The sequence below is a fragment of the Hippichthys cyanospilos genome, chromosome 2 (assembly GCF_059441005.1).
Source record: "Hippichthys cyanospilos isolate Australia breed blue-spotted pipefish chromosome 2, RoL_Hcya_1.0, whole genome shotgun sequence".
NCBI classification, from domain to species: Eukaryota; Metazoa; Chordata; class Actinopteri; order Syngnathiformes; family Syngnathidae; genus Hippichthys; species Hippichthys cyanospilos.
Window position 1 is genome coordinate 4144739 of NC_142370.1, and position 21050 is coordinate 4165788.

Here is a 21050-nt window from a genome sequence, read left to right on the forward strand (position 1 = left end):
GCCAAATCTCCCCCCTTGTGATCTAATCTTAAGAAAGAATTCTCCTTATTATTCAAATGTTTAAAACAAATAAATCCCCATGCAAACAAACTCTGGACACGTTTAGAGACACTTGACCTATCCTAAACCCCTTGTTTTTGTTTCTCTTATTTGTTTATTATTTTTTCTTTCTTTTAACTGCATTGTTATTGACTTTGTTATTCACATTGCTCTCATACTGTTGTTATGTTTCTATTTGTTCTTGAAAAATGTTATAGGTTGTGATACATGACGACATTGTAAGATATTAGCTTACAATTAGTAGTCTGTAAGGAGTTGTGAAAGCAAATTGATGTAAGAGTTTATACTTTCTGATATGAGAATGTCATTGTTATATTTGTTGTTTCTGTAAAAATAAATAAATTCTCTGCTTTTGTGAATGGCACGATGTCTCATTGAGCGGTAATCCGAAGAAGAAGAAGAAGAAGAAGAAGAAGAAGAAGAAGAAGAAGAAGAAGAAGAAACGAAGCCGACGAAAGAAGAAGAAGAAAAGGTGCCGAATGACGGCAACAGAAGAAGAAGGGAAAGAAGCCGACGAAAGAAGAAGAAGGGAAAGAAGCCGACGAAAGAAGAAGAAGGAGCCAGCCGATGCTCCGAGCGTCCCGAGTTTCTTCCATTATGGCGGAGTGGCCAGCTTCAGGGGCAGACGCTCTATCCCCTTCGGCTTCGGCTCCTTGTCTTGTGTCTTGAGGGATAGCCTTTCATTCTTATTGTTGTGATTTCCGCCGCATTGAGCATAAGTCTCCCCCGCTCGCCTGTTTTTTGGCGAAGTAATGGCAGACCGCGACGTGGATTTATCCGCCCTACCGAAGGAGGTTCGAGACCAATTGGCGGAGTTGGACCTCGAGCTCTCAGAAGGTAAATAGACGCTGAGAGTGGTTGACATCAACAGTATAAATGTCGAGTAATGTCACGACTTAAGCCGGTCGATGTACCTTATTGTCGGCAGCGGACGCACGCTAGCTTATTGTCTGCTGAAATTGGTTGTTGCTAGCCGTGGCGTGAGACGCACCTGCAGTGCTGGAACATATTGCACATTGTGGTTTGATACCATTCAAACAGACACACAGACGCGAAATGATTTCGTTCCGGAAGTCATTTCGAACCGTGAATCTATCATTAGTAAAGCCAGCTAAATAGCCCAATCTTTTCCAAACTCTCCAAATATGCTCCTAAATAATATCATCAGAATATACAAATTACAGAAAAAAATGCCCCCAAATCCTTAAAATCAATAGTATTAATTGTCGCAGTTGACAATATTAATGTAGATCACTTGTTCGCCTTGAATCTTGAAATCTCTTGAATCTTCAGGTGGTGCTGGTGTGTTGGTGATGAGCTAGAAAAGAGTAAATGGACTTTCACTTAAATACCGCTTTACACTAACTAGTCATTTACGTACTGATGACGCAGCATCAGGAGCAACTTGGGGTTCAGTGTCTAGCTAAAGGACACTTAAACATGGTCTCGAAGGTCGGGGGATCGAACCCACAACCTGTCAGCTGGGAGACGTCCGCTCTACCGCCGACCCATACCGCCCGCAGCCCGCCATGCTCCTTTTTACATATTAAAATCTAAATCAGTCATTCATATATATATATATATACACACACCAGCTGCTTTTTCAACACTGGATACTTCTCAAGTTTTTCATGTTTCTTCTTCCTGATGTTAGTATCAGCTGGGATCACAACATCTATCACCACTACCCTCTTCTGTTCTTTGTCCACCACCGCTATGTCTGGTTGGAGAGCCAGGACCTGTTTGTCAGTCTGGAAGCTGAAGTGCCACAGCACCTTGGCCTTGTTCTCAGCCACCTTCTGTGGTATGGCCCATTGGGATTTAGGTACTTCTATTACATAATGGTTGCAGATGTTCCTGTATACTATCCCAGCCACTTGGGGTTTTTTTTTTCATTTGGGCAACAGTTTTTCACATATTTTGGTACTGCAATTTCCTTGAAAATGACAATGTATCTTGTTCTACCTTTTTTCATTTTTGTTTAATCTTATTTTATATTATAAAAGCTATATAATTTATAGCTTGCATCAAAGACTAGCGGTTGTACATGTTATTTTTTGGGGGTAAAGGCATGTTCCTTACAAATCGAAACTTAGTCTGCAAAGCAGACTGAAGTTGTATGATGGTTCTTTGCATTGAATAGGTGTCATCCTGTCACCCTATCACTCAATCAAACTTCATTGACTACAATTCAGATGCGTCGCTTGTTACACTGTCCACTTAGTCGATCTAAACCAAGCATTTTTTTACAATCCCAAACCACAGAGCCACAACGTAAGGATGAAAGACGCATATGAGGTTCCTGACCCCTGGTCGTCCTCTTTTATTTACCTTTTGTTTATTTTTTGATTCACTATTAATTTACTTAAAAATACATTATATATTGTACCTTGCTTTGTTGCATTAACTCATACTTTATATACTCAGTGAGGCATGTGACTGGCTACGCTGTGTGTCTATCAAGTGACAATTTTCACAACGTATGCTAGGCGAGAGTCAACTTTTTTTTTTCACTGACAGGCAGCTGTACACGTGGACAAAATTGTTGGTACCCCTCAGTTAAAGAAGTAAAAACCCACAATTTTCACTGAAATCACTTGAAACTTACAAAAGTAACAAATAAAAATTTATTGAATAATTAAATAATCAAAATCAGCCATCACTTTTGAATTGCTGATTCACATAATTATTTAAAAAAACAAACAAATGAAACAGGCCTGGACAAAAATGATGGTACCCATAACTTAATATTTTGTTGCACAACCTTTTGAGGCAATCACTGCAATTAAGCGATGTCTGTATTTGTCAATGAGCGTTCCGCAGCTGTCAACAGGTATTTTGGCCCACTCCTAGTTGTCTCAGGTTTGATGGGTGTCTTCTCCAAATGGCATGTTTCAGCTCCTTCCACAGATGTTCAATGGGATTCAGATCCGGGCTCATGGAAGGCCACTTTAGAATAGTCCAACGCTTTTCTCTCAGCCATTCTTGGGTGTTTTTGGCTGTGTATTTTAGATCATTGTCCTGTTGGAAGACCCGTGACCTGCGACTGAGACCAAGCTTTCTGACACCAGGCAGCACATTTCTCTCCAGAATGCCTTGATAGTCTACAGATTTCATTTTACCTTGCACACATTCAAGACACCCTGTGCCAGATGCAGCAAAGCAGCTCCAAAACATTATTGAGCCTCCTCCATGTTTCACCGTAGGGACAGTGTTCTTTTCTTCGTATGCTTGGTTTTTGAGTCTATGAACATAGAGTTGATGTGCCTTACCAAAAAGCTCCAGTTTGGTCTCATCTGTCCAAAGGACATTCTCCCAAAAGCTTTATGGCTTGTTAACATGCATTTTTGCAAATTCCAGTCTCGCTTTTTTATGATTTTTTTTTCAGCAGTGGTGTCCTCCTTGGTCGTCTCCCATGAAGTCCACTTTGGCTCAAACGACGACGAATGGTGCGATCTGACACTGATGTACCTTGGCCTTGGAGTTCACCTTTAATTTCTTTGGAGGTTGCTCTGGGCTCTTTGGATACAATTCGAACGATCCGTCTCTTCAATTTGTCATCAATTTTCCTCTTGCGGCCACGTCCAGAGAGGTTGGCTACTGTCCTGTGGGTCTTGAACTTCTGAATAATATGAGCCACTGTTGTCACAGGAACTTCAAGCTGTTTAGAGATGGTCTTATAGCCTTTACCTTTAAGATGTTTATCTATCATTTTTTTTCGGATGTACTGGGACAATTCTCTCCTTCGCTTTCTGTTGTCCGTGTTCAGTGTGGTACACATCTTTTCACCAAACAGGAGAGTGACTACTTGTCTCCCTTTAAATCGGCAGACTGACTGATTATGAGTTTGGAAACACCTGTGATGTCAATTAAAGGACACACCTGAGTTAATCATGTCAGTCTGGTCAAATAGTTTTCAATCTTTTATAGAGGTACCATCATTTTTGTCCAGGCCTGTTTCATTAGTTTGTTTTTTTTAAATAATTTTGTTAATCAGCAATTCAAAAGTGATGGCTGATTTTGATTATTTAATTTTCAATAAATTTTTATTTATTGTTACTTTTGTAAGTTTCAAGTGATTTCAGTGAGAATTGTGGCTTTTTCCTTCTTTAACTGAGTGGTACCAACAATTTTGTCCACGTGTGTATATCAGTAGCATAACTTGATTGAATGAACTCTATTAGCGCGAACACTACCAACACTGAGCGATTGGAAGCTCATGAGCCACTTCATAGGCATCTAAATATTCCAGGGATCCTTTGTCGCGCTCTGACCAATGTGAGAATCCAGGTCCAGGAAATCTATCTGTATTGTGTGGTGCTAGCTAGCTCGTGATAAGCTAACCCAATAGCCCGGCTGTGCAGATCATCAATTCTTCATACGCACACGCTGCTACGACTGTGTGGGAGGCCAGCAGTGAATTTCAAAGACAAAGGTGTAAATACACAATCAAGCTGGGGTTTGACTAATTCCTTTAACAGATGAATTCATTCCTCATCGCCAGTTACATTTTCCCCTTTACACACAAACGTTTCCTGGTTGTGCTTGACGTTGTCAATATACCCCCACATGAAAATGACATACAGAGACCTGAATATTTCCACTCAAACACTAACGCATTTTGACTGAAATCTGAAAATTAGGATTTGAGGTTTTTGTTTAATGGGTAGTTGGCTTCTCATATTGAACCATGGCCAATTTGTGCACAGCCCTACTAGTTACTAACGTTACTTCAGATATCTTCGCTCAGATTGTAGCACATGGGTGTTGAATTAGGACATATTAATTATTGTGCCTCCAGCAGGTCTGGGGGATTGTTCCGGGGTAGCGTCATGATTAACTATTCACAACAACAAGATGTGACTTCCAAACATTTGCATATGTTGTCATATTGTATGCACAGAATAAGAAACTTGCATTAAGTGTCCGTCTGGCTGCACCTCAGGCCCAAGTTCATTAACGACACAAAAAAGAACACCGTTCTTTGGATTTTGACCGGGGAGAATCAGCGACCAAAAATATATAGAGAAAAGAAATACCATAGCATCTCAAGTGAAACTTCATTAAATTTATACCGGTACACAACCATGCCATTTTTTTTTCCTCCTGTTGTTTGTGGTCATGAATTCAAATTTATTTTAGCATTTGTTAATAAAAGCTAATTTGTTTCAGAGTCTTGTAGGAGAGCCCAGATTGCCTGGCCATTCTTGTTCATGAAGCTCACATGCACGAGTGAGAAGTTGAACCCCGGGCAGAAGGAGAGGGAGGAAAAGGAGAACGTGGGGAAGATGTTCCCTTGAGTGCTTATGTAACTAATTGGAGTATAAACTCTGCTTCCTTGTCATTTTGTATGGCCAGGTACGGGCTTCACTCGAGATCAACATCCAAGGGCCGTTAGTATGAGGGTAACTGTGGCCCTCCGTGTTCCCCGCACAGTATGGGATGGAACCGAAAAGTGATAGCAGCACAGTTACTGGTTTAATAATGCAATATTTAAGTAAATATGTGTACTGTATCTCTGTCTCAAATATGTAAAGTATGTAAATACTTAAATACATACATAAATAAAAAATATAGAAAGGGTTTATTTACCTTTGAGTGGCGCTCGTTATGCCCATATTCCCTAGTATGGGTAGCCTAGGCTCGGCTAGCTTGTGTTTGATTATCTCCAGCTACGTTTCCGTATAAATCATCTTCTTCTCTCTATAACATCAGTAGCAATCTTGGGACCCATGGCTAACACATTCAACTTGAATTAAGCAGTAAAATGCACTATAAATACGGTTTTGTAACCCCTCACAATCGAACAAAGCTTTACCGCTCCACCATTTTGAAATGTGTGAGGCCGACCAATAGCAGACCAGCGTCTCTGTGAGGAGACGTCAACCAATAGCAGACCAGCATTGTAGGGACGCATTGCATGGAAGCAAAATACAGCACCCTAGGGTCATGACAGCTGTTTTTGTCGCAAAGCGGGGAAAATACCGTAAAGAGGGGACGAAAAAACTCACTATTCCACATTGCAACATGAAAAAAAAATGTAAGCCAAGGACGCTGTAACACGGGGGTCCACTGTACTAGAGATCGGCCGATTATCGGGAGTGGTATTTGGAAATTGGATGTACTTTATATCGGTATTGGCCCTTTTTTTAATCTGACCAGCGGATATGAAAAAATCAATGTACTGTACTGTAAATGTGTTGCCTTTAAGGCTCATTCGACGGGATGTTTTTTGTTTCAAATAATGCTAAGAAAATTCTTTCTAAACTGTTGAATGACAATTACATTTCCATGGATGATTATTGTTTTGTTTGTGGAAAGGAAAAGTTTTGCCAATAAACGTACTCTTGGTTTTGCCGATGACACATTTCCGTTTCCGGGTTTGATCGCGGGCTAAAGAGGCAGATGGCCGCGCTCATTGAACAGCATGGTAATGCCATCCTCAGCGAATTATCAGGCAGGAATGCCGCAAGTGTGGTATAATACTACTATACATATGACAATAAAACTCTTGAGTCTTGAATCTTTATTCTATTTCACACACAGGGGTATCGATATCAGGGTATATTTTTGTCGTTTTGCCGATAGAAGTAGTTCTGGTTTTGCCGATGAGGCATTTCCTTTTTTATGGGTTTGATTGCGGAAGAGGCAGACGGACGTGCTCATTGAACAGTATGCTAACGCGATCTGACGCCATCTTCTGTGAATTATCATGCGGGAATGCCTTAAGTTTCATTTTATTATATTTCACACATGTGAGTATCGATATCAAGGTATATTTTCGTGTAATTGATTTTATAATGAGATCGATGCACAATTTGTTTGTAATTACAGTTTTCACCACGTGACCAATGAAGGTAATTTAAGCAGGGAACGAACCAAGGGTCTTCATAGAGCATATGTAAGCACGTGGGCTCCTCCTTTAACACTTCTCTATTGTTTTTTACAAACCCTTGTTGCAGATGGATGCACATACTGTACGTCTAAAAGTGCAGTCTGGGAGTATTTCATTTCGTCAACAACACCAGGAAAGGCTGTGTGCAAAACATGCAATGGTGAACTCAGCATGGGAGCAACAGTAGCAAAAAATAAAAACACCTCCAACCTGTGGTCCCACCTCAGAATTCATCACCCTGACGTTTATCAGACTTCAAAGACAAGTCATTGTAGTTATTTAACTTTTACTGTATTTTTTATGGAAAATTTTCAAAGAGCAATTTATTTCATTCAACTTTAAGAGATGTTTCTGAGTCTACAAAAATCAGACACTTCTGGAGCTATTATTTTCTATTTGTGTGGTTCAATAAACATTCTTTAGGGATTTCAGTGAAGTTCAGTGTTTGCATTATTCAATATTTATACTTTTACTGCAAATTAATATCGGCTTCAAATATCGTTTTTCAGCCTTCTCTGAGTGCAAATAATCGGTATCGGTCCCGAAAAACCCATATCGGACGATCTCTAGTCCATACGTAATCACAGCTTTTTAAAGTCGAATAATTCTCCCCTCACTGTTTTTGAAAATAAAATCCAACCATATAGCTTAGTCTTTTTAATGAATGTTGCTGCTTCATGGCAGTAGTTTTGCTAAACTCTGTCCTGTCAGAAAGAACCTCTGTCTCCAGTAACGTCGCCAGTATCGACATCTTTGGCAGGAAACAGAGCGGATGATGTAAAAGTGTGGTTTATGATTGCTACACACAAGCGCTGATCCAGAGAGTTTGGCTTGTCTCTACTTTGGTTGAAGATTTTAGAGACCTTCTTTTTTATGGGAAAAAAAATACGCAGGCACATATAAAACAGGGCAAACTGGAGAAATTAACTGCCCATGAGCAAGAATCCCAGCTACTAAAAATATCCACGCTCTTGCAAAATAAAAATGGAACGCCTGCTTCTGGTCCTCATCCTCCAATGGAAACATGTCAGTTAGGGTTGCACAAAAGCCGAGTTCAGCTGAATGGGATAAATGCAGGAGCTCCTGGCCACACAGACTCAAAGCAGCTGAATGGTGGTCATTGTGTTGCCATGGTCACAGGGGGCTCACGACAGAAGTTGCTTGCTTCCAAGAAGGCGTTTAGCAGGTTCAGGGTTTTTTTTTCCAAACAACAAGAGAGCCAACTTTTTCCCTACACTTCACAACGGTTGCCATGAATTTAACCCTCTTGTGACTGTGGGTCAAAAACAGGGATGTTCCATACAGGGCTCATCACTGCTCGCAAGTAACATGCCTCCTTAATTAATGACATTTTAAGGACGTTAATCTTTGTCTTATTATCTTAGTGTTACTGAATGCTTGATATTTCACTTCTTTTTTTTTTTTTTTACCTACTTGCACTGTTTAGTTTTTCTTTAACTCAAAGGTGTCAAACTCCAGTCCTGGAGGGCCGGTTTCCTGCACGTTTTCTAAACTTCTCTCTCAAACACATCTGATTCAAATGATTCGGAACATTTTTGAGCTCCTGCAGAGTTTGCTATTCATTTGAATCAGGTGTGCTGGGGAGAGAAAACCGGAAAACATGCGGGATAGCGGCCCTCGAGGACTGGTGTTTGACATTTATGCTTTAACTCTATATAGCATAATGTTGTTTTCAGGAAACAAACTGAGTAAACCTTAGAGCTTAGTTCGCCTGTAATCAAATGTAATTTATATGCTTATGTTTAACTGTAAAAACTAAAAATATCACGAAGTAGGTCCTTTAACATCCTGATGAGTCAGGGCTCACAATGTGTGCTTGGAATGTTCTTGGGTACTAAGCGGCAACATGTTATTGGGTTGCTTGTGTGTGAAATATCACACTCTTTTGGAAACTTCCTTAAGTCTGTTAAAGTGGCCTGATGAAAATTCGACTTTTTGAAGTGTACAACCGTTTTCCAATGTTAATTACTGTAATTTCCCAAAAATAAGACACTTTTCCCCCTAAAATAAAGGTCAAAAGCATGGTTGCGGCCTATAAATAATAACTTCCTTTTTTTTGGGCACCATTTGAGGAAGATTGATTTGTCAGCCACATAAGTGAGTTTCGATGCACAGATGTGCAATTTTATATTCTAACTCAAAATAATTACTGTAACGGGATGAGCAAGAGGGCGGATGTCAGTTTGCCTTTAGCAGCAAGTGCTTGTTGCAGCTAACAGCAGCTTGTGTTAAGCTGAAGTTGTTACGGTATTATTTTCAATAAAAGAAGCGAGCAGACTGAACCAACGTCCCGGGTCCATCCCTGATTCACACAGGAATTTGACTTAAACCGAGAGTATCATGTAAAAGTTATGTTGTCTCTAGCTGATTGACGTAAAGAGTGCACCGGTTAGAGAATATGGAAGGTATTCTATTTGACCTGTTTATTAATTGAAGTCTTTTGGCATATACACACAATCATAAACTTGGTAAAAAACGGATGCTACACAACTTCGGCTAGTTATGGCAAAATGAACTCAAACCATGTTGTGAGGAAAAGGACAAACAACTGCTTGGAGCACATTCAACATTATACTGGCGAGGTGTTCACTGAGCATTCACAATGTGGGAAATCTGAAATGCACTGAACTGCCAACAAATATATAGCTTAAAGACATGAACACAAGAAAATATGAAGAGTTTACTAAGGATTTATTGTTTTGCTATAGTTTTTACATTGTTGCCAAAGATTTGGTGCGTCTTACAGACGGTAATATAGAAAATACAACAATTTTACCCCAAAATTAAGGGTGTGTCTAATGCCCCGCTCAGATGGAGCGCGATGAGCGTAGGTTTTGCTCTACACGAGGCGTTTCGTCACGAGGTCAAAATGGAGTTCACTTTTCATGCAACAGTATCATGCGAGGGGAGGGGAGCGAGCTTGCTGTGCACTTTACAGTGGTTTCGGAAAGGAGAGCATTGCTGAGAACTTTCACTTTTCCGGGATGTGGCAGAGACGATATTTTCACCGACAGCACCTTTTATTCTCTTGTTTTTACACTGAGTGTCTCTCGCATTAAGGCAATACTCGTCTGCCAAAAAAGTTTCAATGTCGCAATCAAGTGGCCGATACTGTGCTATCAGTGCTACACTATCGTTAGCTTAGCACAGTTACTACTGTTCAATATCTGTTAAAAAAGCAAACGCTGCACATACCAGTTGTCCCAAGTTCTCAATTACGCCATTCTACAAGCCAGGTGATTGCTCTTGCTTGGCTCCGTTTATGTATTGGTAGCTCTGCTGGCCGTGTTGGGTAGCTCCGGTGACCGCAAAGCAGACGCCATGATTGATTCCTGCCCCCTGTGTGAGCCTTGAACGTTCCAGAAGCTGATTTGCTGACACGACGCGACAAAAGTTCAATTTGTTTTTTAACTTCTCGCGTCACGCGTAATTAAGCACCGCGTGTCGCTCAATCCCATTTATCTCGTCGCTCGACGCATAATCGCGCCCGTCGAGTGAACTCCATTGACTACAATACAAAACCGTCCGCTCTTCGCGCTCCCTCCGAACGCGGCCTTATACACAGGTGTGTCTTATATTTGGGGAATTACGGTACTCACCCTAAATTCTCCAAGTGTTATATTTTCTCTTTGACCCATCTGAGGATTCTTCGTCATTGATGCCCTCATAACCAGCCCTAACCGATGAGATGATGTGGGACATACATACTTGATAACATCAGAGTGAGAAGAAATACAGTGGGCCCCCGTGTTACGAACTTAATCCGTTCAGCGGCTACGCTCGTAACTTGAATTGCTCATATGACGGGCAATCCAAACCTATGTTAATTAGTGAATGCGTGCAACGCGTGCAAAAACATTAGGTAAAAACATCACGACTTTATACACATATTAAAAATGAGTAACATAATCTACTGTACAGTTAAATTAACTAACATATACAAAGGAAAAATGACATTTACCTTTGGGGCGACGTGACTTGAGCTGGGTGGAGGCGAAGGGGAGCAGAGACCAACCCGCAGAATTTATTGATTTATTTTCTTCAACGGGAACTTTTCTCAAACTAGAACATATCACCGGCGATTTCCTTCTCTTTAATCCATTATTGAAGAAGCCTCTCAATTTTGTTGTCGATCGAGGTTCGTCCCCCGGCAAGGAAAGTCTTGCCCTTAGAAGATTGCCGAGCGGTTACGTCCATACTCACGAGCAAGGTTAACTATGCGTGTGCCTCCTTCGTATTTTTTTATTATCTCCTGCTTGGTTTCTATTGTCATCATCCTCTTACTTCTTCCTTTACTGCCACTAGCAATTTTAGAAGCCATGTCTAACGAATAAAGTTTGAAAATTCTTAACAACATTCCTTCCTTCCGTTTTTGACTGATTTTCTCTCCTTCCTTCCGTCCCGACCAGCTGTGCCATCAAGCTAGATGAAGGCGTTCGGCCAATAGCATATCGGCATTTCTGTGATTGACGTGACGCCGGCCAATAGCAACTCCGTGACTGAGTCCGTGACTGACACCGTGACTGAGACAGTGACTGTGACATTGTAAGAGCAATAGCGTCCAACGTTGCCGTGATGAGCGTCAACCTCTGAATTAGTTGACGTAGCAAAGCGAAAATATATGTACGAATTCAATGGCCGGCATGTCGGATAGTTCGTAAGACGGAAGTTTGTGCGTAAGTGGGGGACAAAAAACTCCGCGGTCCACGCTCGTAAGTCGAAATGTTCGTAAAAGAGGGTGTTGGTAAAACGGGGGCTGACTGTACTATTGTACTTCCTCTACAGTGAACCCTCGCTACTTCGTGGTTCCACTCTCGCGGCTTCGCCACATCGCGTTTTGTTTTCCATTACGCAGATTCACTACTTCAAGGACATTTTTTCATTGCGTATTGAAGTTTTGCAATAGCTCCCAAGCGTAACATAGTGAAGCCCTTTCTTTTGAAGTCTCGCGCAGCTGTGAGCATATTAGCAAGGGCCCGGACCTTGAATTAAAGTCTCATCTGCACGTGATCAAAGATGATTACACTTGGAATACCGTCTTGTTATGAAAGAAATCTAGAGGTTTCCAACGGTCTGGTGAATGTCGTCTTTGCTCCTCGAACGTCTCTGCCTCCTGCATGTGTGTTGACAACAGCAGCGCCGGGGGGCGCTTCATGAGGAATACCGAGCGTGCCTGTGGAGTTTTAATCTACTCCCGCCTCAAATCCCACCCTATAGGCACGTTTGTCTCAGTCATGAAGCACACCCAAAGCAAAAGACACGCACACAAAATGCACACACACACACACACACACACACACATTGTCCGGGCAGAGATAAAGGAGCAGACCTTCGCCAGACCATTGGAAATGTCTTACCTAGATTTCTTTTATAATAAAATGGTATTTCAAGAGTAAACTCTCCATTGTAATAATCTTTAATCATGTACATATTAGACTTTAATTCAACGTTTGGGCCGCTGCTAATATGACTGCAGCTGCGCGAGACTTCAAAGGAAAAGAGGAACAGTTATGTTGGAAATTCCTCGTTGCCGCTGGGTTGATGCGCATGAAGGGTGGATTGCATCCATAAGTGCGTCAGCATTGGGAGGTCCTTTGTGTGCTCTGTTTGGAGCAGGCATGTCACGGGAAAGCTAAGCGGGGTCCTACGATGTTGGGCGGGGGGGCTTGCTTACATTGTATTGGCGGGCGATGACGGCACGAGCATTAATAGAAATACGGTTCGGTTTATTGTTCTGGGGTTGCCAGGTTCAGTTGTGAAGTTGTAAGCGAAGTAAAAGCCACGTTGTTGAGCCATATGAGGCCGACCGCTCTTTAATATAAGCTGCTTTGTGGATGAAGTGTTACAGCGCAGCCTACGCATCCCCCCCGCCCCCATTAAGTTCACTACTGTACATTGTATAGGGTTTAATAATTTAAGATTTAAGTAAATATGTGTACTGCAGTAATATTTGTCTTAAATCATATGTATAGCATGAAGACTTTTCATGTTAAAAAAAAGTTTTTTTTTTATTTTTTTATGTGAAATGTAAGGGGGCAACTTCGCTATTGCGGCCGGCTCCGTAACGTATCTACTGCAATAAACAAGGGATCACTTTAGTCTTTTGTATGTTTTTGTTTTACATTTCAGTGATCCAAGAATCATTTACAAGTCCTCAGAAGTTCCCTTTTTTTGGATTATTTTGAGCATATAAATGTACTTAAATTTAGTTTAGGGTCATGCAAAGTGGTTCCTATTTGATGTCCTTCTAAAGTGCTAACGGCGTGCTAATAATGCTAACGTCAAACGCGACAACCCAACGTGTTATGTTACGTATTTGTTTTATGTAAATATGTACACTATCAGCCATAGCTAATGTCCGTTTTATGTTTGTTAGTTCTATGGTGTACTATTTACATCTACTCTTGAGTATCTTGACATTTTAAAATCACAAGTTTGCATACCTCAAGATAGGGCTGCACGATTATGGCCAATATAATAATCACGATTATTTTGGTCAATATTGAAATCACGATTATTAATCACGACTATTCATCATGTTATTCATCAACATGTCTATTTATTGCCCTTTTTTTCTTTAAACAAGTAGTATGTAAACAAGGCTTCAAGGCTTGATACTTACAAATATTAATAGTAAAATAAAATAAAGTAAATAAAACAAATTCAGTCAAAGGCATGGCAAAAACTTGTCACACAGGTCAACACAACTAACTCAATTGTTGAACGGAAACCATTGAAAAAAAAGCCTACTTAGAACCAAGCACATTATTTACTTTTAAGCAAATTTTAATAAATTAGTAGTCAAAATGTCATTTTCGGACGTTTCAAACCGAATATATTCCAATTTTCAGATCAGATTTTTCAAAACGGGTCTCAATTGACAGTTGGGAAACAATGCCCCCTGGTGGTAGGATGAAAAAGTGCTTCATTTGACTTGTAAATTAAAAAAGGTGTTTGAATTTTTAATTGTTCATATCGCTGAGGATCAGCTTAATTATTCGTGGCAGCCAATATCATGATCGCGATTGAAATTCGATTATTTCTGCAGCCCTGCCTCAAGGTTTGGTTAGTTGTTTTCTTTATTTTTTCATGGCTGGTCCCCTTAACCTTAGAAGGAGATTATGCCTCATTTGAGATTATGCCTCAGGCCACAGCCTCACAGGTAGAGGCGCTGTAGCCAATGAAACTTTTCATTCTCTAACTGTATATGCATATACAGTGGACCCCCGGAGGACGACATCCCTGCCTTACGTTTTTTTCAGCTTATGATGTGATCTGCGACATTTTTTCGTCCCCTCTTTTTCGGTATTTTTCCCACTTTACGACGAAAACAACTGTCATGACCCTAGGGTTTGGCTGTATTTGTTTTGTTTTGTCTCCATCTTCAGGCGTTTTTATGTAATTGTTCTGATTTTCGGGTCCCGTCCTGCTCTGCTATTGGTCGACGTCACTGTCAAAATGGTGGCATGCTATGGACTGGATTACGTCTGAGTGCTTAAAATAACTAATAATTTGACATTTTACTGCTTAATACAAACTTGAATGTGTGAGCCATGGGTCAAAAGATTGCTAGTGATGTTTTGAAGCTGGGGATAATCAAGAAACACAAAGAAGGCTAGGCTACCTCACTAGGGAATCTGGCCATAACAAGCTTGTAACATAAAGGTACTGTATATCCCTTCTATAATTTTTATTTATGAAGCTTTTTAATTGTATACATGTATATTATATATATATATATATATATATATATATATATATATATATATATATATATATGTAGCACTTCCTAAATTATTTGATACAATTTGATACAATTTTGATGTTTTTACCTGGGGTTTTACATGCATTAGCTAATTAACATAGGCTTGGATTGCCCGCCATACGGTGAATTCGCGTCATGATCCCGACCATGGAATGGATTAATCTCTTAAACCGGGGGCCCACAGTACTATATTATATTACTATATTATACTACTATATTTATCTGGAACAATGCATCCATCCATCCATCCATCCATCCATCCATCAATCATCTACCACTCTGTAGGGAATATCGCGCACATAGACATAGCTCTGATTTAAACCACTGCAAAAAGTGTTTGCCTCAAATAGTTTGTGACAAAATCTTCAAAACACATTAAAGTGAACATTAACCACTTTGTAGAGTTCACTCAAACTGCAATTACGATACATTTTGTACATTAGATTTATTGATAGTAGTTAGTGCAAGTGTTCAAACCACAAACCTTTTTCCCCCACCCTCCGGAACTGTGACTGACTCGAATAGTGATCTTCCTAAATCTGCTTGGTGGAACTTTGCCAAAAGGTTGTCAGAAATTCCCTCTGGGTGGAAGTCCTCAGGAAAGCTCCTGAGCTAGTTAGTTGATTTGTATAACCACTCTTGGATCATTGAAATGCATTGTGTCCATTGTGGCTCGTATTCACGGACCTCTTAAATTGAGCTGGTCTGGGAACATGCTACAAGCTACATCATAGATTGTGACGTCCCTCGCACATGTTGACATTTCAAATGGGCTTTTTTATCGAGTAAGATCGCAGTCAAAAAGGCGTATCCCGTGTTTTCAGATTTGTATCCGTGTTTTCAGATTTGTATTTGGGCTTATACAATTCCATCTATTGTACTGTAGCAAATGGAAAAAATATTGGTGACACCACCACGCTGCTACATTTTAAGATCTGACCCCCAAATATTTCCCAATGTTCATAGAGATTTTTGTTAGATTATATGGGATGTGATGTCATCACATTATTGTAAAAACATACAGGTACACAGTTGATTTAGTTCTTCAATGTAATTGTGAAAGTGAATGCAAGTAATTAATGGTTGTTTGTACTGTATGTGCCCTTTTATTGGCTGGTGACCTGTCTAGGCTATACACCCTGTACTTCTTGCTCAAAGGATGGTGCTCCGGTGTTCAGATTTACTGGTCTTTTTCAAACTCAAAGTAGCGAGGGCTCATAACTTTAATACACTTTTCCGATGGTTGACATTTCTGTTTGAGATCCCTTTTGTGTTGGTCACATTAATCTCTGGGTGTCCGGGGATTTCTCACTAACCTGGCCATATTATTGTCCAACTTGGGGTCATAACATGGTCAAGTATAAATATATTTTTCCTTTCAACCCCTCAAAATGTTCAGTGGCATCAGCCCTATCTTTACAAATGTATGTTAACACATTCAGTATATATTCCGAGGCTGATTTGTTTCAAAACATTTTCATTTTGTATGGGAAAAAAAAAAACTGCTCTTCAATGCTGCAGAGTTCGCAGACAATATGCAGGCAATTTGCAGATATAATGTTATGCGTTGCCTGAAATAAAACGCGTCCCTGCATCAAAATAACAGCTTTACTGCAACATTTAGTTCTTGGATAGAATCTATTTGCCTACTACAAGTCCCACAATGCATAGCCAGAACTTTGTATTGTTGAAGTAAGGCTGAGCCACTCAGTGAAGTCATTGAAATACTTGCCAATGTCATAAATTGTCCGCTTGCGCTTCTTGGGGATTATGGGGTCTCAGCACAAAAATTTCTATCGCACCCCATTTGCGAGTTGCCGTCAAAAGGATTCATGTAAATATCGGGGCAAATGCATTATAAAACATCGGGTTTTCAATGTGTCCAAAATTGACAATATTTACAACTTTTAATGGCAATAAATGAGCCCGACATGGGCTAAATTTGACATCTGCAGGGTGTACCTCTCTACCATCAGTTTGCAAGCATTTAGAAAGATGGCAGGATGACATATTGAACGTTGACATCTTTTGACAATCAATGCAATATTTTAGCCTCCTAGTGTTTTTTGTTTGTTTGTTTGTTTTTCTTTTGATATCACACATCAAAAACACCTGAAAGCCTGAGCTGGGTCAAAATTACCCCCAGGGATTAAACATTATAATTTCATGAAATACTGATTTTCTTTAAACTTCTTTTTGTGTCTTTCTGCCATGATCTTTAAAACCGAAACAACTAAAGGCTGCGAATTTTTCAAGTTGTGTGTGATAAACTATTACATACAAAATTAAATGTTTCAGGCAAATTATTGAAATGAATCAACTTTCCCTAGATATTCAAAGTTTGTCACCCACATGTATAGTGGTGTGGCACATATTACCAAACACAGATAGCCTCCATGCCAAAGTAGACAACTTAACTGAACATTATTATAACATTGTTCTATTGTCAGTGGTCACTTCAAAGTAGGTACTGTATTTCATTGAGGAAGATCCATTCTCGCTGCTAACTCATTGGCTGAAAAACTAATTGCTGTTGTTATTATGTAACGTAACTCCACTGTTTCATAACTGTGGCGCTGACGTTCAGAACACGTTGCTCATAGTCATTAAAGATTTAATTGGTTGTATAAAAAGGGTTTTACACAGCCAGCTTTTGTGTTTCACCAAGCAGCCTGAGTCTTTCGTTTGTTTGGTCAGGTAATGGGTGGAAATCTATGACTGGAAACTAGGACAAACCATCTGCAGGAATTAGGCATGGGCCGTTATCAGATTCTAACTTTGAGCAAAAATATCAGTGTATTAAAATTGCAGCTCTTTTTTTTCTCATAGTAGACAATATATTTTATTTTGAACAAAGTATTGGAGATTTGCTACATTCAGAAATGTTGTACCATGCTTAGTACAAATGAATAAATAAATGCATGAACAATTCTTCTTCTCTTTTATTGTTCTTATTGCTTCGTAATGCGCTTCCATGAATTTCCACTGGCAGGCGCATTAGACTTAGAAAACATCCTCTAAAGTTGGTGTGAAAAAAAGAATAGACGATAATATAAAGATTAAGTTTGGTGTCACAAGACAGCATTTTTCAAGTTTCACTGAATTAATGGAAATTTATAATCTTTTTTTTTTTATTTTTTTTATATCATAGATATTTTGTATAGAGCACATGATAACATGAACAAATAAAGAAATAAATAAATAAAACTCAATCCAGAGGAAGGAAAAAGTCCCCATAAAACTGAGTGCAATGAAAGGCAATTCAACAGAATAAATGTGTCTAGTGTCTCATTTTGGACACTTAAGTGACACACACATAATGATGAATGTAAATCAAGGAAATAAAAAATAAATAAAATAAAATGAGACAGATTGTTTCTAATATACATCAGGGAGCAAAGCCGAATGCCTGGTTGGATTTTGCCTTCGCTGAGAAATAGCACAATGAGGCTAGATGTTATTGCCAACGCAAATGTTCCAATTTCTGTTATTGAAGCGATCAGCAAGTTATTAATTGCAGTGCTGACCTTGGCATCGCTTGTAAAAGTAAAAATGTTTGTGTTTTGTAGCCTTCACTGTTGTAAGGCATGAGGAAGTCTGCAGAGAATGACTGAGTGTCAGTTTGTTGTCATCGAGCACGAGCATGAGTTGAGGACTACACGCTTGTTAACCATTTTTTTCTTTTGTTCCATAAAAGAAGCGATTAGACAGAACCACAATTGAGTGAATCATTTCACACGTCAAGGGCATTTACAGTTTATGGAAAGTGGATTTAGGGTTAGGGTTAGGGTTATCATCTGGTGGGCTGGATTAAACCTCCACGGGCCACGAGCCGTATGTTTCACACTAGTGCTCTAAAATAATGGACATATTTTCAAAATTTCTTAGAATTTTATCACCTGTAACCCTTAAAGCAATTCAGAAAGCAAGTTCGTTTGACTAACTAGATGTGTGTTTTTGATCAAAAATGAGCACTTGTTGCCTTTTTAATTAGCCACTTTGAGAGCTAAAAAGGAGACGGAGGGCGTGCTTAGCCTCATAACTTGATTCCGATTGGAAAAGCTTCAGCTAATCATTTCCCAGACATGAGTGACATCATCACTTGTCAGCGTATTCATTGGTTTAGACAGGCAAATGTCTTCCTCCAGCATGCTGCATTGGTCTAACAGGGGTTAAGACAAAGAACTCCCCCTTATCCTCTGTGCTTGCCAAGATTATTTTTGTCCTGTTTGAGACTAACCTGTATAAACAAAGTTCATTTATATTGCTTGTTTTGTTGTGTTAAAAAGGCTACAGTTTTAGCTATACTCATACATTTTTTGCATAAAATAAATGAAAAGCAGTAGATTAAAAAAAAAAAGAAAAGCACTCATTAACTGTTATAGACAGTATTAGTGGTCATAGAAACCTTGGCTTTTTAACATTGTGTCAATAAATCAATCAATCAAGTTTTATTTATATACCCCTGACTCACCGAAGTCTCGAAGGGCTTCACAAGTGAAAAAAAAGTCGTATCGAGACTTCTTTTCCAAAAAAGAAGTCATACAGGGTAAAGATATAACTGTGGTGTCACTGTCCTCTTTCTCCTAGGTGACATCACACAGAAAGGCTTTGAGAAGAAGAGAGCCAAGCTGCTGGCTGCCTGTTTGCCAAGTAAGACCATCCCACCGTCTCTAATGCCAGCTTCTGTGACCTTGTTCTTCAGGCATGAACAGTTGTATGGATGGAAATACAACTGCTTGCAGCAAAGTGGACACGCCCAAAAATACTCAGACCAAGACTTTGAAAGCCACTCCAAATGGGCATTATCGGTTTAAGAAGAGGAATTTCAATCAAACAGTGGACTTTAATCTCTCAAATACTGCCGAATGACTTGGAGCATAAACTAATGGGCTTTCAAAAGTACTTTAGATTTAAAGCAAAAGTATACAAATGATACCCGATACCCTAATTACTGGTAGATATCAAACGCTATGAGACTGCACTGCTTCCTGCCAGACTTGTTAGAATACAAACGCACATGGCTCATTGAAAGGTTGCGGTGGTGAATGATACTTTTAATAACTGAGATTCACTTGGAGAATGCTGCTGGAGGTACCCAATAGACCGACGCGGGCCAATCAATTGACTCGCTGGCCCTCCTACAAGATGTGTGATTGGCTCCCGGCATGACATCGACCATTGAGAGTAGGAGTAGTTTTGATTTACTCCTTAATTATTATAATTTACACTATATATGTATATTATGGTATATAATGTATAAATTAGGGCAGACGGCTCGGTGGCGCAGTGCATAGCACGTCCGCCACACAGTTAAAGGGATTCGAGTTCAAATCCACCTGGCTCTGGCCTTCCCATGTGGAGTTTGCAGGCTCTCACCGGGCACACCGGCTTCCTCCCACACTCCACGCATGGCAGGTGAATTGGACATACTAACTTGTCCTCTGGTGCGATGAGGTACATGATTGTTCGTCCCTGTGTGTCCTGCGATTGGCTGGCAACCAGTTCAAGGTGTCCCCCACCTACTGCCCGAAGCCAGCTGGGAGAGGCGCCAAAAGCCTGCAACCCTTGTGAGGATAAGCGGCTGTAGAAAATAGATGGATTGATGGATATAATCGGGCTGCACGATTAATCGAATTTTAATCACAATCACGTTGTTGGCTGCCACGATTAATTTAGTTGATCCTCGGCGATATTGACGTTTAAGAAGTTGGCTACCGTACATGTCAAATTAAGCACTTTGTCATCCTACCACCAGGGGGCAATGTTTCCCACTTGTTTTGCATGACAAAAGCCTCTGCTTTTCTCACCCAAATACAGGCATTTCCAAAGTCCGGCCCGAGGGCCAGATGCGGCCCGTGGTCAATTTCCATCCAACCTGCAGCCTCTGTCATAAAATCAATAACGCCTGGCCCGCATGGAGAATGAATACATTGGGCAGCAGCGCTGTTACATGCGTGTGCTAATTACTGCCATCTATAGGCTCAATTAGGAACAGCAAATTAGTATATGAGTAATTGACTGTATGAGCCCCTAACTTTCTAAAATGGCGACAATCAACAAAAGGACGAAAGTTGACTGCGAGGGCCGATGGTTCAAGGATGAGTGGAAATTGGACTATTTCTTCACAACTGTATCTGCTTCATTTGTAAAGAGGCAGTGGCTGTTTTTAAAGAGTTCAATGTGAATGTGACTCCTTATTATTATTCTACTTTATTTATTTATTTTGGTTTATTATTGTTATTTGTAAGTATTAAGCCTTGAAGCCTTGTTTATATACTGCTTGGTTTAAAAAAAAAAAAGGGCAAT

At 40.0% G+C, this 21050-nt stretch overlaps 1 protein-coding gene across 1 annotated transcript in view; it reads left to right on the forward strand.

The window, feature by feature from the left end:
* Positions 1-618: 618 nt before the first annotated feature.
* The window catches only part of dip2ba (DIP2 acetate--CoA ligase B (putative)a), a 68001-nt gene continuing 47569 nt past the window's right edge, over positions 619-21050 (forward strand). The window contains exons 1-2 of the mRNA XM_088404426.1: positions 619-897; positions 19332-19394. Coding sequence (XP_088260552.1) covers positions 813-897; positions 19332-19394 — 148 coding nt within the window. The 5' untranslated portion in view covers positions 619-812. The remainder of the gene's footprint in view (positions 898-19331; positions 19395-21050) is intronic.